The 27,238-nt window shown below is 35.3% G+C and overlaps 1 protein-coding gene across 5 annotated transcripts in view; it reads right to left on the bottom strand.

Annotated features, from left to right (window-relative positions):
• Positions 1-19,473, bottom strand: part of LOC111049927 (insulin-like growth factor 2 mRNA-binding protein 1) — a 54,989-nt gene extending 35,516 nt beyond the window's left edge. For 3 of the 5 annotated variants that reach the window (XM_039423039.1, XM_039423040.1, XM_039423041.1), the window contains exon 1: positions 19,226-19,473. In XM_039423039.1, the coding sequence (XP_039278973.1) occupies positions 19,226-19,458 (233 nt within the window). In that variant the 5' untranslated portion in view covers positions 19,459-19,473. Of the gene's footprint in view, positions 1-13,247; positions 13,544-16,296; positions 16,313-16,441; positions 16,597-19,225 lie in introns of those variants that run through there. The other 2 variants (XM_039423042.1, XM_039423043.1) reach the window with 2 other exon arrangements.
• Positions 19,474-27,238: the final 7,765 nt, after the last annotated feature.

Here is a 27,238-nt window from a genome sequence, read left to right as displayed (position 1 = left end):
TAAATAACTGTTTTATATGGTTCCTCTATGTTTTATATGTACAAATTCTTCCGTTGTTGCAGTATTGACAGCCAAGATTCGAGAAGCGATTTCAAATTCCAGTTGTAATGTTACGTCAAACCATGGACAATGTGATGAAGAGACTACAGGAATGTTTGCGTGTTTGCTTAGAAAGGAACACACCTGCAAGATGTAATCTTCAAAAAATAAATGTTACGGTATTATTTATTCTAAAATGGCATTATTTTTACTATAGAATGATATGAAAAACTTTATTTAAAGATTTGTTTTCTTGAAATTATTCAACTTTCAAAATTTCCCGTTTCTCTGAAACAGCGTCATACTGAACGAACTCGTTCAGTGAAACGAGAATATTTCAATTTCCTATTGACTAATTCTTCAATTTTTTTCTATATTCAGTGGTAAAAAGTTTCATATGAAGTAAAAAGGGTGGCCATTTACAGTAGAATAAGTGGACAAATAACTTTCAAAACTTCTGCTAATATAATGTCTCTGTTGCGGAAATGACACCGCCTGGAGACAAAGCATTCACAGTGCTCATAGCAACTCTAGTAGTGTTGCAATGATGTGTTTATGAAACAAAAAGTCACAGTCCCACACTGTTTGAATGAGAACTGTCCTAGCACCAAAACAACGAGATCGATACGAATTTCATGCAGTACTACTCAATCAATATGTTTATATGCTGGAAAATGCCATGGGAAACATAAAAATTGCATAGATTGGAGCGGATTTTATATTCAGAAAAATAATATTTTGTTCACTTTTTCTACCTTGACCACTTTTTACTTCATATTTGTGACTGAATATAGACAAAAAATGTCACAGATTAGGCATTACTTATTGAAATATACCCGTTTATGTTCATGAGAGTAACCATACAAAAACAATTTATAAGTGACTTATTGATGACTTCACGTTCAACTGAATCGTCCTATGTCACTGTTAATTATTAAATTGAATGATTAGCGATTCAGATAACTGTATTTTGAAAAAAACCATAGTTGTGATTGACTAAAACTGCCTATTAGAATCCGCGTACTGAGTAGATAATACTTGTAAATTACAGACAGTAAATACACTTGTAAATACAAACTTAGAGAGCGGTTTATTGTAGGTTTTACAGCTTATACAGAAAATAAAAGTCAATTACACAGCCTTTAGAAGACCTAGATGGATGGAGGGCTACAACATTCTATTAGTGCCAACTTTACGATTCAGCTAATTAGATTATCGAACAATGAGCATGTCTCTTGAATAGTGACATGACTAAGCCCAGGTATTATTCATTCCTACTTTGTGAGGGGTCCCCTAGTACAACGGTGCTTCAAAGCGAGACTTGACGGTTGTCCTTTCCCCCTTCAAGAAAGAAACAAGAGATACGAGAGCCAAGGTGAGGTTGAAATGGAAGGAATGGGACTAGGAATGAGAAAGGGGAAATAAAAAAGGACCGCATAGGAATTCGATAGTGAAAAGATGTGGAAGCACGAAAGTATGGGGGAACAGAGAGGGGGGAGCTGGAGGAACACGTGTCCTTGAACGGGAGGAAAGAATGCGGGAGTAGGTCAATGACCCCACGTTTTCTTCCACCAGTCGATTTGGCTCGTTACTTCCCTGGCTTGCGTTATCACAACCAAAGCACATGCTTACCACTCCCTCGGACCTCTTTTTCCCTCCACACAACGAAATTCAACGGAATGTGAGTAACAACGAAACATTTCTACTTCTCTAGCTTACCGATTCAATCACATCAAAGCTACAAAGACTAGAATTACAGTACAGTACACAAATCTGATAAGGAACAAGAATGATAAACCCTCACAAAACAGAAATGCTCTACTTGAATTGAAATGGGAATCGATTTATTGACCAAATACAATGAGCTTCATCTTTTCTTTGATGAATCTTGCTACAAATGGACAAAACAACAATAAGCCTGCAATATTACTTTTAAAATTGAATAATACTAGAGGCCTAATTCACAGATAACCACAATAAAACTTTATCTATATTTTCCATAACAAGGTCAAAAAATAGTCTATCATTAATAAAAACAAATTACTCTCCAATAATGGTTAATTAACCAATATTTGGAATACATCTGTTTGAAAATAGAAGTGGTATATATTATTTTACTTAATTATATCGTCCCCGTTCTGGCAAAACTCACTAACTACAAAAATGCTCATTTTCAGTAATGTATTTCGATAGGCTTAAAAAATGTAGTTCTTTGAGTAGGCAGAACTCACCAAGTCATATCTTTTATTACTATTTCTATTTTTCCACTTTATTAGATCTCACTAAGCTGCTAGACACATTTTTCTTGTCTGGCAAAATTCACCAAAGTCCTTTAGTTTTCAAGGTATCGCCTAGCAAATTTCACTAACCATCTTTAATGAGTTTTCATCCTCATGAATACAGAGCTTCATCAAGCATAATAATTCACTAAACATATTTCGTGAGTTTTGCTTCCCACAAACTAATTATTAATGGATAATGATAACATTATTATTTTATTCCCTAAATTTTAGGAAATGGTGAGCAATATTTGCTGTTTGGTAGTCAGGCAAAACTCACCAAGTGTTATGTGCTTATAACTCAAAACTGTAGTTTTTGACTTGGTGAGTTTTGCCAGAACGGGTACGATATGATATTTTCATTGAATATTTCTTCTCCTTGATATTGTGTTCAGTGAAGGCTGTAAGTTATGTCCTTTGCACTCATGTTTCAAGTGAGATGAGTTCATATTAGTGGGAAATTTCAGATTAAGTGAACACAGAGTAATGTCAATGAAATTAAGAAATTTAAAAGCTAGCCATAAAATGACTGAAATTATGATTCTACTCCAGGATAAGAACATCAAGGATTCACACAAATGAATGGAGTAATTGAAGCTCATATGATAAGGGTTAGGATTGCTGGAGCACAACTTGGCAAATAGCGAACATCCATCAATTTCATGCTAAAGAACTCTATCGCTGTATACTATTGCTTTCTGATGAGACAATTTTTCATTCTAGCCTCGCTCTATTGAATGGGAATCGACAGACTCTCCATCTGTCATCTGCAAAACCAACAGGAAGATACTTTCACACTATGACAAAATCATTCATCAAACCCCGCCGTTCAAAATGAGTTATGGGGATACGAAGAATCACACTCGATGGCCAGGGTAGTAGTAAACAGATTACAATATCGATCTGCAATTAGCACATTACAGCTTGAGGATAAGAGGACAATTAATAATAATTTAAAGTTGATATTCTTTGCTGCAGTAAGTCGAAAACCTGAAACCAACTGAAGGGAAAATTGATAGCGATGGAATATGAAGAGAATAAAAGCAATGTCCCCCAAATTCGTTGCAATAATTAAACCATTATTAGTTCTTCATTTCACAACCTCGAATTCTCAAACAATAGAGATCGAGATAGACAGATTGACTACGTGAAGTCGGCATTACCCTCATTACAATAATAATTATCCTTCCGTCATGCCAACATTATACTATTGCTAATCGATCACAAGCAGGGAGAAGAGATTATACTTAAATTTATTTTACAATTGAAGAAACGACGCTTCCATCTACACTCCAATATAATACTAGTCAGTTCCCAAGAAAAGAAATAGGATAAAAGTGTCTCATTCTTGGTTGCAGTTCTTGTAAAAGGAAAATGGTTGCTATATACAGTAGAATTTCTAATTGAACTATTATTATAATAATATATATACATGTGGGAAAATGATTTGTTATATTCTAATATTAATTCTGAACATGTCTTGAATTTCCGTCACATACTAATTCACGGATGATGCAACAATTTAAGGATCCTATCGACATGTTACAATTTATTACACAATTACCATCACTCTCCTCAAATCAATCTCTTAGTGCCGGTTGTACAAAAGCCGGTAGAATTTTAATCGTGATTGAATTCACGAGAACCCATCAGAGAAGGCCTTTTTGATAAGACGGCTTCTCTGATTGGTTATCTCGTGATTCGTTATGCTCGATTTAATCATGATTAATTCCACGATAACCAATCAGAGAAGCCGTCTTATCAAAAAGGCCATCTCTGATTGTTTCTCGTGAAATTAATCACGGTTAAAAATTAACCGGCTTTTGTGCAACCAGGTCAAAATCTATATTCCACTTATTAAGCAGCACAATAGCATTACAGTCATATTTTTCTAATTGGGTAGGTTAATTAATTGGAGTTTCGAAAGCCCAAGTCAATCTGGTATTGTAATGAATTGATTGCCTGTCTCGGATTATTTATTCCATTGAAAGACTGAAAAACAAAATCTACTATCATTTCCATGCTGCTTTCAGAGACCACAGTATCCAATAATTGTATCTATCTCGGACTTTATATCTTTTTCATTGAGAAAATTGAAACAGAACTAATATCATTGTGTAAACTGTATGTGTGAGATACACAGTATCAACAACGAATAAAATTGTGCTTCACGACGAAACAACTGGTGCGAGTAAACTAATTTCCAACCAACAAAAACATGGGACCATTACTTGAACTCTGTTTCGATTGCTGTAGAAAAAAAACAGTGAGACTCAGATGTGTGTGTGAGTGTTTGAAGCGTATGTTGTTTACTCTCACAACTGAGCTCTGCTCGGAGCCAGCTAGTCGGGCTCCGAAGAGTATAGGCCTACACGTGTGTGCCCCACACCCACACAAGGCAGTCACTGCGTCTGCGCAGTCTGCGGCTGATGAAAGGCGGCGAAGAACGGAAACGACGACGTCGACGTTGAGACAACAGACAACGGACCGACGAAATAAGCAGCGATCGATGACAACCCATGGTCCGCGCGCTCGCCGCCACTCCACCCTGGTTCCTACTCCTACCATTGTGTCACATTACACCTGCAGGCCACTACATTATACTACACTAGCAATATTCAATCTTTGAATAAGGGAAAATGTACATACTAGCACTTTTTGTCTAGTTTATTTGAAGCGATGTTGTAACTGAAGACTTCGACATCAAAAACTGAAAATGAAAACAATATGACCGATTGCTATTCTTTACTACTCACAAGTCACAATGAAAAGTGAAATATTCCAATTAAATAAAATATACCATTAGATGAGAGAATGAATAATTGTGAATGGAGTAAGGTTTCACTCGCCTTGTGATGTCGTTCACTCACATATTGTACAAATGTTTGAAGAAACGAACAACTATATCAATCAAGAAAGGCAATCACGTGGATTTATACTAGTACATTATTCTTACTATTCTATACAAACTTAGTACATTATTATTCATTCCTGAGGTGAATTAAGAAAATCAATGTCTTTTCGTTTGAATGAGTTTTTGTAATGACTCTGCATCTAGTTCGAATGAAAAAGGTTTAGTTCTTTTGAATGAGTTTTCGTAATGAGCTTGAATCTAGAAGCTCGAATGAAGAAGCTTTATCCTTTTTCGAATGGGGAAGGTTTAGGACGTTGATAAGGATTCTTAAATAGATTGAGTGTATTCAACTGATAGAAGACCAAATATATGAGAATTCTTAAAGCCAATAATACTTTCATGAACATGAAGATGAGAGGATATTGTGAGTTTAATGACTTTGCATCTAGTTCGAATGAAAAAGCTTTAGTTCGTTTGAATGAGTTTTCGTAATGAGCTTGAATCTAGATCAAGTGAAGAAGCTGCATCCTTTTTCGAATGGGGAAGGTTTAGGACGTTGATAAGGTTCTTAAACGGATTGAGTGTATTCAGCTGATAAAAGTCCAAATATATGAGATTTCTTAAAGCCAATAATACTTTCATGGACATGAAGAAGAGAGGATATTGTTTTGTTAATTTGCGTTAATGAAAGAAAACTTTTCTTTAGAAAAAATTATACTATTATAAAATTTTCTATTTCCAATTAATGTGAATCAGCCAGTATTAGGCGTAGGACACTCGAAGACAAGAGAGCATGGAAAGGGACAAAACTTAACCTTACAGACGAATCTATATTTCATGAAACAAGTGGTGCGAAAAAGTTCTGAAAATCGATATTATGCGCAGAGCATGAATCAGGTGCATGTCACAGTTGTGCAACAGAAGTAGGGGTTACTGCCCTTTGCTTTAACGCAAAAAAGGAAAACAGACCCTGACACTTGACGACAGAGCAAGTCTACAGGTGTATGTGTACTGAGACATCCCCCGCCCTTTGCCTACTACCACCCACTACACAAATGGAAATCAACAGCACATTCTGCATCCAACACAACTCATTTACACCCCCTTTTTTCATCCACTTCAGTTCACGCACGATTTTATGCACGTTGCTCGTGTTGACGTAATTATTATTTTCAATGTTATGCAACTCTGCACTGCGTTGATGTCATTGCACACCCCCTTTCACCAGTAGTCCGCCTAGTCTGCTACCCAAATGTTACCTAAAAAAGTGTTCGGAACTCATATTAACTGGAGCCGATAGTAGTTTACTAATGAGTGCAAGGGAAATATTTTTATGCAAGGATTAAATATTATTCAAAGTTTGTCGTCATCTTCTTTCAAGGTTTAGGCACAAAACCTTGATATCTATTCAGACTTGGAAATTTTCTACAACCATTTTTCACCGTTCAAAATGTTTCAAGTTTCAAGCTAGATTGCCCGACCCATACCTTTGTGTGATTTTGAGTGAAACCCCACCTCCAAGAATTTCAAAGACGCAATCTACGTCCAAACCGTCCCCCTTGTGGGTACTACCCCTGAAGATACAAAAATTATACATCTTTACAGAAGAATCATTACTCCACTTTTAGAACCGGCTATAATAATTCCTTTTCGATCAGATATCGTTGAGACACTAAAGCCCCACACATACACACATATCGATTTTTGTTCGTACGATATTTTGCTGTCCTTATGAATTCTATCAGATTAAAAGGAACTTGACAAACATCATTTGTTTGAAATCATTTGTTTAATCTAATAGAAATTTATAAGGACGGCGAAATACCGTACGAACAAAAATCGATGTGTGTGAGCGGGGCTTAGTCTAACTGTCTTATTGAAGCTCTGTCCCATAAGATCATCTTTGAGATTGCTATATTCCACTCAATTTATTTCCATACATTATTGCTGAATTATTCAAACAACTTTACCCATCTTATTCTCAATTAATCATAATGGTATCATAATCTTCATTATGCAATCCATAGATAAAACTTCACATACTGTTGATGGTGAGATATTGTGATACCTATCCATAATGAAAACTCAAGGTTGTTGTCAAAATATCACTTATTTTGTGATCAATATTAAATAAGTGATATTTTGACAAAAACCGAAATAATTTTTTCAATCTTGGATGAAACAACAGCTTGTGCGTCATAACTTTTATCAGACCGTCTGTGTTTGGTCTGAGCTAATATGAGTCACTCTCGTATTACTGAAGAAAGAATTACTCATATTGGGAAAAAATAGGACTATATTCGAGTAACATGAGCATACTAATTATCGATAAGGTCCATGGAATGGTCTGAGACTGTCAATCAAATGCTGCCAAAAAACAGAATGTTTGTTTAAGTTCAGTACACTGTTTACACTATTTGGTACAGTAGTGTAGACAAATATTCAGTTAGTGAAAGTTAGATTATAAACAAATAGCCTAAGAAGAATAAGAGTAAAATTGATTGATTGATCTATTTATTAAATTCCTATTGACAGGTCTTAAAAACCTATAAGATGAAGAAGAGAAAATAAAAATGAGACGGAAAAGGAAGTAGCAGACTGAAAAAGACGACGATCATTGGTGACCATAGTCTGTATAATAGTAAATATCTAGCAAAAATTCTGATGATTGATAGTGAATTGTACAGATAACAAACGTTCGCAGGTGAGTTATTGAATTAAACAGATGAATTGACGACACTTTATTATAATGAATTAGAATTGTCACTTCATTACAATTTTGGAACGTTGCTACTCAACCTATTCAAAAGTTAGGTTTTTCGGCATCATAAATAGAAGTTTCAATTCATTGTTAACAAAAGTGAACATTACGGGACATGTTATACCACAAGAAACTATTTCAAAAACTTGTTGAGTACACAGGGAACACAAGCGATTACAATCAACTTGGCAAGATGTGTCTGTGATCGGGGCTATGGTTACAGAAGTGACAGAAGTAGTACAGAGTAGTCTAACCTGCCCCTTCAATCAATAGTTCTCAAGAGAGTACAAATGACATTGCAAGTAGTGCAAACTCATCACTTCACTCATGGAATCCAAAACACTTTTCGTAACTGAAACCCCATAATATGCAAATCTTCCTCGGCAACAAGCTGAATCCTTCAATATTATCCTCTCTTTCACCACCTTTCATGCTCTCTATAACAGAATATCATCTCTTTGTAGTTTGAGCATAAAGGCGTTCTAATAAAATGTTTCATAAAGATTATCCGTCGTTATGGACATCTTTCCAACTTGCACTTGTAACTAGGATAGTTGTTTTCATATTAATGACATCAGATTATCTCTCTTCATTAAGGTTACTCTTAAATAGAAAGAGATAAAAACCTAAACAACTTAAACAATTTAAAAAAGGGTACTTGGATTTTTATTTCTCTCTAATGACATCAGCCTTGAACAGTTTCTTTGCGGAAAATCATGAAGTCATAAGATGTGGATATTGAATAATCAAATGTCACATTGTTAGGAGTAATAGGAAATCGGTCAGTCACCATGACATCAATGTCCTATTGTTTTGCTGGCGAAACTAACGCCAACAATTAGAAAATGTTGAAGCGTTATTTCAAGTTTGAAGAAGCCAGACAGGAGCTTCAGTGTTCCCAAGTTTTCGTTGCCAGGCTGCCAAGAAACCAAACGTCTTCTTTACGGTCGTCCCTAGCAAGTGGGTGGTAAAATCATTACTTGTTTTTTTTTCACCGACACTTGAAGAAATGTCAGTCTCTTTCAAGATTTTGTGTGGAATAAGATTATTCCTGATTATTTTCAAGGATATTGCATTAGAGAACTTTGTGAACGAACATGGAACGTAACTTTTAAAAAAAAATACTTAATTTTTTATTTTTCATTTCTATTGATTCAAGAGTAGCAATTGAACAATCTCATAAACATAGTCTACAGAAAGCTATAAGTTAAAGAATGATGGTTCTCTGATTGAACACTTGCCACTAATAGTCTTACAATTTATTTATTCAAATTCAGTTCTAATTGCACTATATAGTGCCTCATGGCGAACTCTGAATTAATTTTTACAACCAATGGGTTATAATCCCAATCCCAATGCATTATAATCCCAGTACAAAAATACATTTGGTACTACGGCTATATCAGCAAATCAGGCGTCAGAAAAGCTCATCACCATCCGGATTTTTTTAATAATCGGGAAAATTATGCAAAAATAAGCTTTTGAAAGTTTTATGTTGACTTTTGAATAAATGGAGATAGAATTTATGATTATATGAATCGTCTAATATTATATTCCATGGATAAGAATAGACAGATAATTAAGGTGTGTACAGACTTATATGCTACGAACATGCGCATTTCACTTTTCATCGGTGTCCACATCGGCTGATGAAAAATGAAATGAGAGTGTTCGTGTCGCATAAGTCTGTACGCGCCCCTAAAAACAAATTTTTAAATCAAGGTAAAAATATCAACCAACAAATGAATAATAATTATAGAGTAAACAACGTTTCAAAAGGCACTGAATATGATTATTAGCTCAGACATGTTTTGCCATCATCAGACGCAAGTCCTCTGGTGGAAACCGCAAAAGTTTTAAACGTGGATCTCATCACAGCTAAATGGGAGGGGAATGAATGAAAATGGATGAAAAATATACTCTCACAAAAATGTACAAAATTGAAAAGTTGGGATTGACAATAATTTGTTAATTCATAAGATCAATATATCAGGCATTATCAAATAATTGAATCTTTATCAAGCTTTGTTGAACACTAAACAGCACTGCCCTAATTCCTAATCTTGTTATTATACTGTCTGTGTTCAAGTAGACATCACTGTCATATAGCTTCGATACATTGACTAAATGCAGTCATCCTATTAACTCTACGATATATTTTCGAGTTCAAGGAAGAAGCTTTCTCTCGAATAATAATTATTGACGTGGTTTGATAGCTCAGACATGTTTTGCCATCATCAGACAAATAAATAATGTCCTCTGGTGGAAACCGCAAAAGTTTTAAACTTAGATCTCATCATTGCTACCGGGACTTATTTCAGTACAACACAATACAAAGATCTTCAATTGCAAATATGAATCATGCAACGTTAGAACGATTCATATGAGGAAATATGATTCATATTTCATCATTCATAACTTGACATAGCCAAAAGCTCTAGCTAAAGGGATAGATGAATCATTCTTCATTCAGAAGTTGATTGTTTCTGATTCAACAAATAAAACTTTTCAACTAGGATAACAACTATGACAACAACTTTGGATAACAAGTTTTCTTTACAACTATGTATGTTATAAATTTATAATCGAGTTCATCATGAAAAAAGACAAACTTATTTGGTGACAAGTGGAAACAGCATATAAGTTTGAAACCTGCATCTAATCACAGTCACTATCATTCTTGCAATGTTAGTTCCACTTTATGAACATGAATAGAGAATCAACGAGTTATTAACATTTTGACACAATGAATAAATAATAAACTAATGAATAAATAAATAAACTAGTGTCTTCAAATTTTTACTAAAGCATAGAACATAGAATTTACTCATTGTACTATAATATAATCGGATCTAGAAGTTAAAATGTGCTGAAAACATGATATATTGACTTCAAACTTATCGTTGTGAAAACGTTAAAGTCCCATAAACCTCCCTAAACCCTAAAAAATGGATGGGATGAGCGTAAAATGAAGAAATATGAGTGATTAAAGTTTAAAAGTAGCATTTAAGTTATGATAATGACAATGGTTAGGCAATGATGACCTTCCTTGTAGCACATTGTGCGGCAAATTCACACTGGCTCACGCACTCACACATTCTCGGGCGCTCGCAACGGAGCTGACACGCGACGAGGCCACATCCGGCCCCCCGGAGCCCCCCAAACTACCCTCCTCCTACAAACCAACCACACAGTTTCACTTTACTCAGGTTTCGCACGCCGCCGCCGAAACGTTGCTAAAACGTTTCCCACAAGCGAATTCGCCGGCTTTGTAATCAACCATTGCCTATTGACCAACATAATTCGGCAACGTTTGTTTCGTTGAAAAAATATATGTTTAAAATTAGCAGATTGAACCAACCACCTCTGGTCAAAGACAGATTTAGCAATAAATTCAATTCTAATCTGATAAATCTAATTTATTTAGCAATAAATCCAACTTCGGTCCACTGAAATTGAAAATACCCCAAGAAATAGATGATTATTCAATCATTTCAATAGAATGTGAAGGGGAGAGGAGAGGGAGTTGAGATTGGATGAAAAACATCGACTAAGTTCGTAGGAGAAAATACAACAACGAGCTAAGGAAGTAACTACCAACAATGAACTACAAGTTAGTTTGGAACTTATAAGTTGCTCAACAAGAAACAAAACTGTTCACACCAGGATAACTAATGTAGAGAGAATTCGATGTTTTAATAATGTTTTGTGGCAAATTAAAATAATCTATATTAAATAATTCTCACATGTTGAATTTACAACATGTTGAACTTACAAAACTGGGTAACCAAATATGATAATGAATGAGTGATGTGGGTTGATACGTAATTTAAAAACATAAATTAAACATTTCCCTAGCTTCTGTAGCCTAAACGGAAGACCATCCTTACGTAACATCCTATTAATCGAGACTTTCACTCGACATATTTAGGGAATGGAATAGTTTTGGGCCAAGCCTGTTGTTCCTACCCAATCATAATTATATGACTTGTAATATTGTATCCACGAATAATAAATAAATACAATAAAATCTAATTGGAATTTCCAGTTGAGTATTGGAGGTATTACAGAACGGCAATTGACTGAACAGTAGTATTGGATGGGAATGGTTGGGTGGCTCGTCCTTGAAAGAGTACAGTACACTCGTTTAGGAGGAAGACCGCTTCCTCCCAGCACCGGCCACCTCAATCGCTCGAAAACAACACGTGTAGCAGAGGAACGGAGCTCAGGAGAAGCTTCCAAGGACAAGGACCGACTGGAGAGAGACAGAGTGAGTCGGGTGGCGTTCAATGATTCTCTCACCTGACCAGTGAAGCATAGACAAACTGTGCATCGATTTTCTCACCCACTGAAAATCTTCAACCAATCCATAATGATAATGTTACATGCGATGAAAACTCGATTCTAATAAAATCCACACGAAGAAAATTATTGGTTAGGATAGTCGGGCGCGTTTAATCAAAGCAGAACACACATTAAATTTAATAGAGTGGAGCAATAAAGCTTAATACTAAGTTCAAAAACCTTTTCGTCTTCTATTATTCTGCATAGATCCATTTCGGAATCGACATGCAGTCATTCTCCTCTGTGCAATGACCACTCGCATGCAATTATATCATTGCCTAATACACCTGTCTTAGATCACGAACAGGGTTTATCTATGGAAATATCATTACTAAACTGCTTCCTCTTGTTAATTCCACTATATTCCAGTTGGGCTAATCGTACAGTGACAAGACCTAATAGTAGTAGAGCATCAAATACTGTCATTATAACGTGGACCTCACTATATGCTACAATTTAGTTTCAAATACTAACAATGATTCAAGCACAGTGTCTTTACTTTATTGATTGTGGTTTGCAAAATATGCACCCTGTTATTCCCACATTTAATTACAAAAACCAATTATTGTTTATTTGTTGCTATTTTAATACGAAATTAAATTCTCACTACGAGATTAACATCAATCGAACAACGTCATTTTATGAGAGCTGTTCAAGTAAAGGTTTATAGTTGTCTAGCAAGTTATCTGGCAAGCGATCGTAAGATTCTAGGTAACGTAAAAAATCTCCATCGTTGCAGTAAATCTACTACAATTTCCCATCCAGCCTGTATCTTCGCAATCAAAATTGAACAAATACTTAGTATGTGAACCAGAAATAAAACAGGAGGTCGTCCAATCAAGCCATTAGTAGAAATATTGGTAGTGGTAGCGAAAGAGAAAGACATATGTTAGCTAAGAGAGAAATAGTGAAGAGAAGATGAGAGCCGACGTGAAGAGAGGTAAAGAAGAGCTGGAGGAGGTGATAGTACCTGGAGAAGCCATTCGACTCGTGCACGTTCTTCGGCGTTGACTCTTCGTCGACTTCGTTTGGCGACGCCATGTCAAGTCCGTTGGGCTTAATCTTGAAGCCTGTCGTTGTACAGTTCTCAACTAAAACGGACGCTTACTAGCGTGTCTACTAGATCGTAGATTTTTTGTTGAATTCACAGGCACAGTCACTCGCCCAAAACTAGAGGTTTCCAACAAATCACTAGCAAAACTGAAGGAAAACTGTCTAGGAAAGTGTTCTCAAATAATGATAAAATCACAAGAAATAATCACGAACCTGAAATTAAGAAACGTTCATAAATAATCAATAACCTGCCTCAGCTTGATGCAGTATATGAGTGTTTATGTGTGTGTATGTGCTAGACAAACTTGCGCAAGCTTGAATTTCACGTGAAAATTGTTTCAACGAATTTCCCATTATTCAAATTGTTTTCCAGTTGAAACTTACGAGCCTCTTATACGCTAGCGAGTTTTTCTGAACAGACTACGACCTAGTTCCCGAAGTTTATACACCACGTAATATTCCCACTCTTTGGAGTCACAAATACGTTGTAGGATTACTATCTCTCTCTAAAATTCGTATAATGTGGTATCACAAAATTAAAAGTACTCAAGGAAATCAAAACAAATTTTTCTTATTTACGATTTTTGACGTACAGTAGGCCTACTGTATACATGGGGAATTTGGATATTCAATAAATGATAAATGGCTCAGTCTTGTACAATGAATAGAGGGGAATCTCTAATCTTGTGGATTCAGAAAATAATTTATCTTTGGAGCTTTTTGAGCAAACACTCACTTTCAAATACAAGCTAATCAACGGAAAATATTCTGAGAAATTCATCAAGTAATGTCATTAGGATTTTCATTGTAGGATTCTGAAGATACGAGAACGAAATAATAGACTACTAATCGATACTATCATTGCACAGACGTCTGATGTTCAGAAATACTGCAATGTAATAGACTAAGAATATTCATTCAACTTTCTAGCAATGATAGTGAAATCAGAGGGTAAAAATAACCAAATTACTTGTTTCCAATAGAAGAATGTGGTTGTGGACGATTTCACTTTACGCTATTTAGTAATAATCAATTAGAATAGCTGAATACTCCTGAGAATTTCCTGTTTTGAGCAGTGCTATCTTTTAATGCATCTACCAAGAAACATTTGTCAGAAATTTTATAATTCCATTGATGAAATTGTATGTAAGGCGATTCTTCTAATAGATCAAGCAGTTTCGTTTCAAAAGGCACTAATAGAATATTGCAATTGAATATTACATACAGTTTTTCTAAAATTATAGATTCAATATTAATTATTTCCGATTTATATTCTTTAAATCGCTTCAGTTGATTCACCAGTAGGCCTATGGATTACATGCACACCACCACTCCGATAATGATATTGTTTAGAGAGAATCAATGTGTAAATTTCATTTTGTTTCTATAGAACTGACTTTTGATCCCATACGAGTACCATTATTGTGTTTGGCGAAAAAACTCTGGGAATACATTTGGTGAGCTGTTCTCAAACTTTTCAAGTAAGTTATATGCTTTGAATGCTTAAAACGTAACCGGAAGTAGCATTCTTATCGTGCCGAACTTCCGTTAGTTGCTCTAGCGGACTTTGTAACAATGACTAATCAGTCATTAGTTTAATGATAAGACAAGGAAACTTTACTCATTCCGAGCAGACTGATTATTACAGTATATTGGTTTCCGAGATGTGAATTCTCTAATCTACAATAAACAAGACGTTGGTGAACGAGGAGTTATTGAAACTATTGGAGAATTAACTTTCTTCTCCAATAATTATTTATTCATGTAACAAATACGATTTCCACCGTTAATGTTACTATTTGTAATGATAGACTAGACCTGGAACTATGAAGCTCTCAATTCTTATAAATAGTTCTCATTAATAAAGACATTTGTAGGTAAGGGAGTTCGTAATTATCAAGTCGGCCAAGTGTGATAATTAGGCACACCACATTGTAAGGAAATATAGTCTATAGTAAACTTTCAAGAGATTTCCATCTAATCTCACTAACAAATTTAGTTTCATATCTTGAAAATATATCTTGTAAGTGCAGCGTATGAAATACCCCAAGTATTGAAAAAATTTAGTTTTTAAAAATTGCTCAAGATGCTTACATTCATTATCGATAAGAGTATAAAAGACGAAAATAGTCTTGTAGCAAAAGTTAGAAAAAACGTCGATAAAGTATGATTAACTTTTGGCATGCTCAATGATGGTAAAAATGCTGCTAAGAAGCACCTAGCAACTACTCGCTAAGAACTATTCGAAATATTATATTACATAATTTAGATATAGATGATATACTTTAAATCACAATATTACGAAGTTACATGCCAGAGAATAATCACCATCTAGGAAAGGTTCAAGTATAATTCCGAAAAAGATTATACTAATTTTGAAGAGTTTCAAAAAAGTGGCTAATCCAATACTTCTAATATCTAATTCATTGACAATTTGAAGATTAAAAAGCAGAGTGAAATTATTACCGACTAGAAGAATTATACCTACAAAAAAAGAATCATTTGAAAAAATGTAATTGAATTAAAAATTTGTTTTCAATTCATATTCAGTTTAAAGTTATAGAAGCTAGATACAGTACTATAGAGATTAGTTGACAATAAATAATTTATAAGCATTCTAGTTTAGTGAGAGAATAAAGGGAGTCGAACTAGAAAATCTAAAGCGGCATCCAATATTGTGACAAGCTTACTAGGTGAATAATTTCGGATGATAGCAACAGGCTATACCGGTTTTTTCTAATAGAGTCCCGAATGCCGAATCCGGGGTCCGGCCAGGGGACGACGAAGCTCCTCTCTTGCCGGTAGATTCACCTGAGGCGTGGCGCGCCCTTCCAACTAGTTTCCAATAAACTATTCTAACAAAACTAGAATGGGATCTTGGGGATGATACTGGAAGTTATAAACAAGTACTCTATGCGATAGAGGATCTACGTTATAGGGTAGGTCACCGTACGGGAGAGGCTTACTTGGGTGAAACTTATGTTAGAACTCTACCGGATGGTAGACTGAGAAGTAGACCACGCGCGCGCAAGCTTACACAAAATACACACACACACATTCACTCAGTGATAACGCGAATTACTAATTGTAACACTAAACTGAAACACTTACTTAAACTGGAAGAATTAAGCGAACGTGAAATCCAATATGGTAAAGTAACAAAAGAAAAGTTAACACACAGTCACACGAACAGGAGTCGGACACACTCTCAGAAGACGCCCGGCGCGGAAAGGAAAGCAGTAACCAAGGCCGACTATACACTATACATCCACATCCACCAACAGGCCGGTCCCAGTGGAGGGGGCAGCGAGTGACGCGGCACCTGCTGCTCTCTAGCGGCAGCGCCCGCAACCTCGCACCAACTGCCGCCATTACGACCCCCACAAAATGGCGCCGGCCGGCATGCCAAGTCAACACACCATGCTGCCACCAAAAATATGTCGCCCAACTCTGCCTGTTGTCAAGTTGTTATACAATAGCTATTAATAGAAAATAAAGTACTATTTTCATATTTCTATTAAACGAGAGTTTTTAATACAATATCAACTGAATGCCTAAACCCAAAGTGATGTTACGAAAGTTCGATTTTCACGCATGTCCCACGTGACATACGACTACGTTTATGATTTCGAAAAAAATCCAACCTGAATCAAAATAATGATCAAGTACTTGTTCCAACTGAATCAGTCAAAATAAAAAACATTATTACTTCGCTCTCACTTTACAATTAATTAATTCACTTTCAATCATGAATGCTGGAAAACTACTGACTATGATTACCTGATTGATGATCGACCATGATCACCCATGATCATCCACTCCGAATATTGTTTTGAGCAATATATGAATTTAGGAATTCATAAAATTCACAGAATATATGCTTCTCAGAACGGAAATTCATTTCTCGGACAGGCAATCTTCAGTCAATTGGATTCTGTAGTTCCTATAATGATTTGTCATAGTTATAGAGTAAATGGAGGGACTTTATTCAATACGTATTATAATTGAGCTAAACTAGGTACTTAGACGAAGTACATTTTTAATCATTGTTTCCTATACGAATGGAATCTGTTTTCCTTCTTTAAATGGAATAAGTCAAGCCGAAATTGCTGATTCCAGGAGGATCAGGCAATCTTACAGGGAAAATAATAGGAGAGATCACGAATCACGAATAGCAGAGACCGCTATTGCAAGAGAAACATACTCACGAAATGAAACGAAAAGCAATACGAAAATAACCCCCCTCCCCCACAAGACTCGACACGGATACAAAGTTACAAAACTTATGAAAACAACCAATCTCGTACTCACTAGAGCACATTTCATATAAATTAAATGAAATGTCTTTCTTTCAGCATCATAACCTGATGAAGGATAGATATAGTTCTCAGAATTAACTTGAATAATAATATAACATCAATTTATAATATCTGAACTATGGAATTTCTAGATTGGAAACTTCCTTTACCGGGGGTTCACAATCGAATTAGCTTGTTAATGTAGTTTCAGCAAAAAATAGAAAACACTTTTCAAATAAGCGGATTGCAATTTCCAACCTCAAGAAAACAAATATTGACAAGAAAAACTAGATAAGTAATGACAGAAAAATGAGATTCTGCAGATATGGAATTGAAATTTCGAGAAAATTGTAATTGTTGAAAATTCTAATCATGATTATTCTCTTTCCCAACTAATATTTCATCCAAGCTGTGAAAGCAAACTGAATCTTTTCAAAATCCGAGTTTTCCAAACCTGCTCTTCACTATCATTCCCACTCCAAGAAAACTCCAAGTAGTACATTAATATTTGTAATTCCATATCTCTAGGAAGGCCGAAGATACGGTGCAGAAGAATTGAAAAAACTAAAATCATTAAAAAACTAAATTCCAAACAAATAAATTTAATAATTTGAAATTACCTTTTTCTAAAAACTTGCGACGGAACACAGCCAATGAGATAGGATAGGAGTAAAAGTAGAAAAAGAACTGATGTGAATGTGTCACACTCACTGACAACTGAAACCATGCTGCTTTGCTTCTCTCTCAATAAATTGCTTCTCTCTCAAATTTTTTCTCCACCAGGATTTCTCTTGAACGTAATTGTTAAGATATAAGAATGAATGAGACTAAAATCTCGAGAGTAAGGTATAGTGAAAAACTGTTAATCATGAGTATAGAGGTATAGTACTGAATGTGACTGTCTGGAGTGAAATACTGTAGTTCATATTATCAAATAAATATTGGAACGCAATTGAAACACGATAATAATATACAATTTATATTCTATTTTTGTGAGTTCAAAGAGAATAACTGAGAATGCTATCCAAGTATTTAGAAATTTTGGAGATCGAGATGTGAAATGTAAGCACAATAGTAATGCTACAAACTGTTATAAGGCGTAGACTACGTAATTAAACAATAATGAAGAGTGCGATATATCAATTAAATCATGACACTTTAAAGTATTGCAGTGTGTACCGCAATAATAGTTTACTAGTTAGCAAAGTCTACCGTAATCGTTTTTTGTGAACTCGAAGAGAATTACTCTCGAAAACGCTATCAAGTATTTATGGAAATCAAGATGTGAAATTTGAGCAAAATAGTAATGCCACAAACTGTTGTAAGGGGTAGACTACGTAATTAAACTATCATGAAAGGAATGATTTCTTAATTTAATCAAGACATTTTCAATTGTTGCACTGTTTACCGGAATAATAGTTAACTATTTAAAGTAGTTTACCGTAATAAACTATTATGGATATAATGATGTATTGATTTAAACAAGATACTTTAAATTGTTGCACTGTATACCAGAATAATCAGAACAATGGGAGACATGAACATGAATTGAAACTATGATTTCAGGTGAAATTTGTAGTGAAGTTTGAACGGTTACCTGGAAGAATGTGATTTCTTGCCGGGCGATCGCTCTTCGAGGAGGTCATCGTCGTGTGGAGGGGACGACCCGGCACGAGAAGTGTCAGCTTGGGGTAGGTCTTCCATTGCGGTGGTAGAGGCACTGGCCCGTTCTCGGACACCAACTGCTGGAGAGCTTCCCTCCAAAGAGGTGTCTGCCGAAAAAGGGGTGGGGTTGGTATCGCGGCGACGGGTCGCGACCGACATCGACATTGGGGCTGTTCTGCGTTCAGTCTGGAATCCGCATCTGTCTCCAAACGGTCTGCCCGATCTCACAACCCAATTCAATTAATGCACCACCTCACCAAATCCTATCCAATAGTACGCGTCATCGACATTTTCTAGTTCTATGATAGGCAGACCTACTCTACCCCATTTTCTATTGTACCCATATAAATGCAAAAAATCTCTTTTGTGGAAGGATCGTAATCGTAAGGGGGGCCACATCGTACGCATCAGACATGAATAAAGATGACCCCAGTATGAAACATTGTCCTGAATGGGAAAGTTCCAGACGATGGTGAACTATAACGGTGTTGAGTCACCTACCTCTTCACTATACACCACAATAAAGAAATCGATAATCAAAAATAGCGTTCCCAGAAAAGATTTCACTGCAATACAATTCATTTTACTTTATTTGCACAATTTATTTTATGGAATTAGGATGAAAAGAAGTTTTGGACTGTAGTCTGTTTCTTTGTCCTTAAGTTGATTGTAAATGATAAATAAATACTATTTAGTATTAGAGCTTTGTAGATGCTCGTTAGAGCCAGAGAAAAGATAGCGTACGTATCAGTTATCTCTGTTAAAACTTATGAATTTTGAGTGAGTAATGAGGTAAGGGATAATATAATAAGTACCAAACGGAATGAGAATGGAATCCGTGGCCAGTAGAGACAGAAATCTGATGTTGACACACTCCAGGCCACTAGGCAACATCGGCTTGACAAAATCATTAATTTTACGCATACAGATTAAAATTCATTTGCTTCATCAAGTCATCTTGAAATGTACTCTTGAAATAATTCTTTCTAGTTCAGGTATAAACAAAATATGAGTTAATCAGTAATCAATTAAATGAGGATCTTCAATTAGCACATCATGTGCCTAGACTTTTCATCACAGAGTTTCCATCACGTTCAATACACATTTATTTTATGTGAATTACATTACAGTGATTAAAATGGAAAATTAAGTTGTAAAACTTGTTTCCAATTTCAACCAACTGGACAGTCTAATTTAGTATACTTCCATACTAAATATAGTACCCTATAACTTATCTTTGCTCATCAATCTATTCAACATACTGAAAGATTGCTAACTAATGAATATTGGTAGAATGAAGCCAGAAATAGATAGCATTTAGAACCCTATCTTTCAGTAGCATTGAACTGTGTAATTCCTAATATTGAAAGCTAACGCTACTTTCATTGAAGGCCCAGTCAGCATTGAGCATAATTAGAATTTTCTCACCGTTGACAAACTAGGTATAATACACAAATTACACATGCCAATGTCCGGAAATAAACGTTGAATACACAATTCCACAATACAAGGGTTGATTCTTGAGCGATGCATAAGAATTTCTTATCTGTAATGACTTATACCAATACCTACTATTACTCAAGTAATAGTAAATAGTATAATAGTAAAATAGTAATAGTAATAGCATAGTAGGTATTGCTTTTACCCAATAGCATACTAGACCACGATCTGGAATCAGAAAGATTCCATTCCTATCAAGGAGATAGCTTGTAATAAGTAATCAATTAATGAAATCCTTTCCCAATGAATTAATAATTGAGCCAGCTGGAATCTAGTTATTAAAATATGAGAAGGAGCATTATTATTTCTGGTTTACAGTAATACTATAAACAGAATTCACATTCTCAGATGTCTCTGGTGTGAAACACGACACCGAACAGTTATAAGTACAATGCAAGCATTATCATCATTATTAAGTAGTACAGAAATTGATCAGTGCATAAATATTCCCACAATGCAAACTTTCTCACAGTCTCATGAAAGATTTATTGCGTCTGGTCAAGATTTTATTGTATCAGGTCAGGAACTGTGAGTGTAAAATTAAGTTTCTGTTTCAATCATTACAAGATCATTAGTATAGTACTAACTTGCTCACATGGAGCACTGGACATTCTGCTAAGGGAATGATGGTTGACGTTAATGGCAAACGAGAACAATAACCCATGAAGAATCAATAACATTACAAATTCACAGGCGAAAGAATCGATTCTTTGAAAATCATTGTATCTAGTCTCTCCCCTTCAGCTGGGTGAATTGCTTATTGTATAGAGCTGAATGTCAGACAGTTTCTAAACTAAACTTTACAATCTTGAAAAGAAATTCCTAGTAAATGTGAACGTTGGGTTTCTGCCAGGTAGAACTCGAAGGGACTGGAACGTAGCAGGTCACACCCTCCAATAGTTTACCCATACAAATTATAAGCTAAAACTGAATCTTCTTTGGTTCTTTTGAATAGAGACGAGCATTTAGAAAGTTGAGTTGAAACCTATGACAAATGAGAAGAGAACAAAAATGACAATATGGTTCCTTGGATTTTTTCTTCTTCTGTATAGCATGGACAAACTTTCAAAATTTCAAAAGAACAACATAAAATTAGCGTAGAAGAAAGAAGAATGCTTGAGATTTATAAGAACAAAATGCAACTCTACTTTTCAAGAAATAGTAGAAGTAGGGCCTGACAGAGAAGTTCCAGTCCATGACGCCGAGTTGTGAATGTGACTTTCAATTATATATATATTGAGTTTGGAAAATCTGCAGAATTGGAATTTTGGCTTGGACGTGCATCAGTTCTAAATTTGGGAAAGTCATACGCGCATTTGAAATCGAACTTGATTTCTTAAAAATATATCAAAAACAAATTAACACTATTAAATAACAAAAATAGCTTTGTATTACTTTCAGCTCAACTTTTAAAATTAATAATTTGTTGGTTCTTCCTCAAGGTCAAGGTATTGGCAAATATACAGTCAATGATACAAATTAGGCAGGCGCACACCAGTTAGTCACGACAAGACAAGACATGATCAGACACGTTCAGTCGCAATACTTCACATGGTTGCTTATGAAAACATGTCTAATTGCAATGACTAATCAGTGTGAGTTGCGTCAAAAGCAACTATGTGAAGTATTGCGACTAAACGTGTCTGATCATGTCTTGTCTTGTCTTGACTAACTGGTGTGCGCCTAGCCTTACTTCCCGGATATAGGAGCTTTTAAATAATATTACACAAACTTCATTTTTACTTTGTGAAAACAAGCATAATAATAATTATTATCAACATAATTATATAATAATAATAATAATTATTATTATTATCAACTGGATCATTGTAAGTGGAGGAGATTATTTCTATAGAGAAGTATTCTCTATAGAAAGTGAGTATGAGTGAGTAAGTATAGAGTTTTCACTTGTTTTGTATATTTTCACGCAGTCAAATTTATTATTATTATTATTAGTAGTAGTAACAACTAGTTGAAGATATTTTGGTTCCAAGAGTGTAACTTCATTAGACCAATTAAAGCAAAAGTATTCAGCTATTCACCAACAAATTTACTAGGAATTCCCAGAAAAATGAAACTGGCTGAATTCACCTCATGAAAGCAAATTCAAAAACCTCTCAGATTCTGAGTATCGTATGGTCAGCTAACAAATCCTTTGTAAGCTTTCTTGTATACCTTATTTTCTTGGAAATTTCGCTTACCTTTCCCCATTCATAGGAATATAATAGAATAAACCGGTATTCTGCTTTATTCATGGCAAAAACAATATAATTGTCAGTGTTGTCACACATACTTGGTATTTTGATACTAAAGAAATACACCAATATTGAGGATAATAATGTGAGACTGGTTTTGGTGGAATATATTTGACAAATACTATATTATTTGACCATGAAATAGACCACAGATATTGAAATTACGTATTCATAATTTATTCACAATGATATTACAGAAGTCAAGCTCTCATGCACTTTAAAATTCACAAGTATTGCCTTATTAGCGAGAATTTGTAAAACAATGGAAAAACAATGCAAAATTGAGTAATCTGATATTTTGGTGACTGTGCGAAAAAAAATTAGATGTAAGAGGAGCAATTTGAAATGCAAATATATTACTTGCATGGCATGAAAAATGAAAAAGTAATGTCTTGAGCTCATTCAGAGCAATATTTTTTTCAAATTTAGAATTGGAAGTTTGTACTATGAAAGTTTATTAATTGTTAGACTATACTATTAAAGTTTATGAATTGGAAGATATACTATGTATACTACGTAATATACAGGTAGGAAGACCGTTCCTTTACTCACACACACACAAAAGGAAACTGCGCTTGTGTGTGTGTATTAGGAGGTCGGTCTAATCCTTCTAAATTTATAATTTAGAATTTAGAATGGGCTCATGGTAAATTGGACAGACTATACAGTATTATCAATTCCAATGATTTGTTTGGTTGCTCAAATCCTCGACATTTGGATCGATTATCCTCGATATTGGTGTATTTCTGTAGTATCAACATGTACTTGGAGTAAAAAACATTTACTTGGAGAAGTTGTCTCCGAATTCCAAATTTACCCAAAAAACCCTCCTTTAGAGTAATGAAAACTCTCCAAAAAAACGTATTTAAAGTTCCGGAAACTCTTGTATTATAATATGTTAATTGAGAAGATGAATCTACAGAAATGAATTTCATACGATGGAACAATATGACTGGCTGCTACAAACGCTAACGTTATCCAGTGAAATGAATCTACGTCTGTCGTAAGCCTGCCATATGAGCGTCACTGTATGCTTTTGTGGAAAGTCGGCATTGATTGCAATACGGTTGTCAAGTCCCGCAAGAGGAACTTGAACTGTACTCAAGAAATTTCAAAAGCACAACGTCTCTTTTGTTGTGTGACATTGCCTTGCACCAAACCCGGACAGATACCCGCATGAGGTAATTGCAGCTAATAGCCTGTGGGGGCAAGTGGCCCTCCAAGTCCACTATTAGCCTTCTCAAAAATGATACTCCTTACTCAAACAACAGCATGAAAAGGACTGCGACATTGAGGACCAACGACCAACCAACGTTGAGCAATGTTTGTTTTGCTACTTGTTGAAAGATAAGCTTCTATTTTGAAAAGTATATACTCTCAAGTCTAAAAGAACAGCGCCGTATATAAGAGAATCTTTCATTAAGATCTGCCTGTTCAAACAGTAATATTCTATAGTATACAGTTTAACAATATACTATAGTGAGGTCCACGTTATAAAGACAGTATTTGATCAACTTTGGTTTTGCTATCCTTGTCTATGATTCGACAAAGCCGGTGGTACAATCCTTTTCTAGGTCCACAACGATGACAATTATGTTTTTGACAGTGTAGAAATATAATTAATTAATGCAGAGAATCGGCATCACTATTCTTCTATCTTCATCCACTGCCATTATAACATGGACCACACTATAGCTACTTGAAACCCTTTGATGAATCAGATAAACTTGCAGTTTGAGAACTAAAAGCGCATATTTATAATCAGAAAATCTCGCATCAATTTTATAATAACGCAGAGAATAATAGAGAGTTCCGTTCGTATCCAAGCCGTAAAGATCCCTTGAAGGGAATGGTAATTTTTCACAATGCATTGTTGGCTAATATAAATATGCACTAAGAGAAATTTATTTGTATGTAAACTTCTAGAAAAAATAGCAGAGGATGACATACAAATAAGTTGGAACTTCAGCAAACATAATGAAGGAAGAGGTAGGAGAATGTATTTTCGTTATTTTTCACGATATTTTCTAAGTAGAACGTAGTTTTGATTTATTTTAGACAATATAAATTGACATTTTTGATAAAAATTTATTACATTTTTCACGAGTCAAAGTTTATGAAATTTACTTTGGGTTTATTATTGACTTCTATATATATTATTGTACAAAGTTGAATACTTAAAAGTTGATACTAGACTTGAACGAATATCCTTGATACCTAATGTACGGTACCATTAAAAATGTGCAATAATCATATTTCGTTAACCTCCGAAACAGTAAACAACCTTGCTCACCATTTCCTACTATGGGAATCTCAATGACGCATTACTTTTCTCATAGGAATCCTCAGCATGCCAACCAGAGTCTTCTATATATTATACTAGCCGTCAGGCTCGCTTCGCTCGCCATATCCGTCTAGCCAGGGGGCTCCGCCCCCTGGACCCCCGACTGGATCATCCAAGAATGAGATCAGCAGGCTCGCTTCGCTCGCCTCGCTCGCCTGCATTTTTTATTTGGACATTTTTATCATGTATTAGGACAATCCAGTCGGGGGTCCAGACTAAACGGCTGGCTAAACAGATATGGCGAGCGAAGCGAGCCTGACTGCTAGTAATATAATATTCCCAGGAATGAAGTAGCAGTGCTTAATCAATTTTTCCGCGATAAATGCATTTAAATCTTCAACTTGGTGCCAACCTAACAAAGTCAACTCAACTTAATGCCAACCTGACAAAATTATTAATTTAGTTGCCAGTTAACAACTGTTTCGAAGAGGTACTCTATCTAGATTATAGTTCTATAGTAACATATGATATGGAAATTTCAATTACAATTAAGAGATTGGGAGAAGAAGAATATACATGCTAAAAGACGAACTTTAAACCCTTAAAAACAACCCTTAGAGTTAAAATATTGCCAAAAGATTTCTTAGTGCGCCTCTAAAGGGCCAACTGAACATACTTACCAAACTTGAACGTTTTTGGTCCGGTAGATTTTAGTTATGCGAGTGAGTGAGTGAGTGAGTGAGTGAGTGAGTGCCATTTCGCTTTTATATATATAGATAAAAGCGAAATGACACTCACTCACTCACTAACTGACTGACTGACTGACTCACTCACTCGCAGAACTAAAAATCTACCGGACCAAAAACGTTCAAATTTGGTAGGTATGTTCAGTTGGCCCTTTAGAAGCGCACTAAGAAATCTTTTGGCAATATTTCAACTCTAAGGGTGGTTTTTAAGGGTTTAAAGTTCATCTTTTAGCATGTATATTCTTCTTCTCCCAATCTCTTAATTATAATTGAAATTTCCATATCATATGTTACTATAGAACTATAATCTAGATAGAGTACCTCTTCGAAACAGTTGTTAACTGGCAACTAAATAAATAATTTTGTCAAGTTGGCATTAAGTTGAGTTGACTTTGTAGGGTTGGCACCAAGTTGAAGATTTAAATGCATTTATCGCGGAAAAAATGATTGGGCACTGCTACTTCAATCCTGGGAATTATTACTAGCCGTCAGGCTCGCTTCGCTCGCCATATCCGTTTAGCCAGACGTTTAGTCTGGACCCCCGACTGGATTGTCCTAACATATGATAAAAATGCTCAAATGAAAAATGCAGGCGAACGAAGTGAGCCTGCTGATATCATTCTTGGACGGTCCAGGGGGCGGAGCCCCCTGGCTAGACGGATATGGCGAGCGAAGCGAGCCTGACGGCTAGTACGATATATTTTCGAGTTCAAGGAAGAGGCTTTCTCTCAAATAATAATTATTGACGTGGTTTGATAGCTCAGACATGTTTTGCCATCATCTGACGGCTAGTATTATATAGAATACGAAATAACATTCTATACTCTCTGATGTCAACAGAGTATGGCTACCATGTTCTACGTCTCACCACTCTAGAAAGCTAATTATTTTGAAATTGATTGAGATTCTCTCGAAAAGCGATTTATGAATCACAGAAGAATAGGCATATCTAGGTGATTGTATCTTTATTGAATCAATATTTTCTACTTAATTGATTGTATCTTTATTAATCAATATTTTCTACTAAATTGAAGAACATTTCTTTCCACATTCCTCTATTTAATTGAAGACATTTTCTTCAGAGATATAATATCTAGCACATTACAACTCCTCAAGTTACTAGCGAGCAGCATTTACTGCTATGGATGACAATAAACGAG

Source organism: Nilaparvata lugens, chromosome 3 (genome assembly GCF_014356525.2).
Source record: "Nilaparvata lugens isolate BPH chromosome 3, ASM1435652v1, whole genome shotgun sequence".
In the NCBI taxonomy this organism is placed as follows: Eukaryota; Metazoa; Arthropoda; class Insecta; order Hemiptera; family Delphacidae; genus Nilaparvata; species Nilaparvata lugens.
Note: the sequence above shows the minus strand (reverse complement) of the source record. Positions and strands in the feature narration are given on the sequence as shown.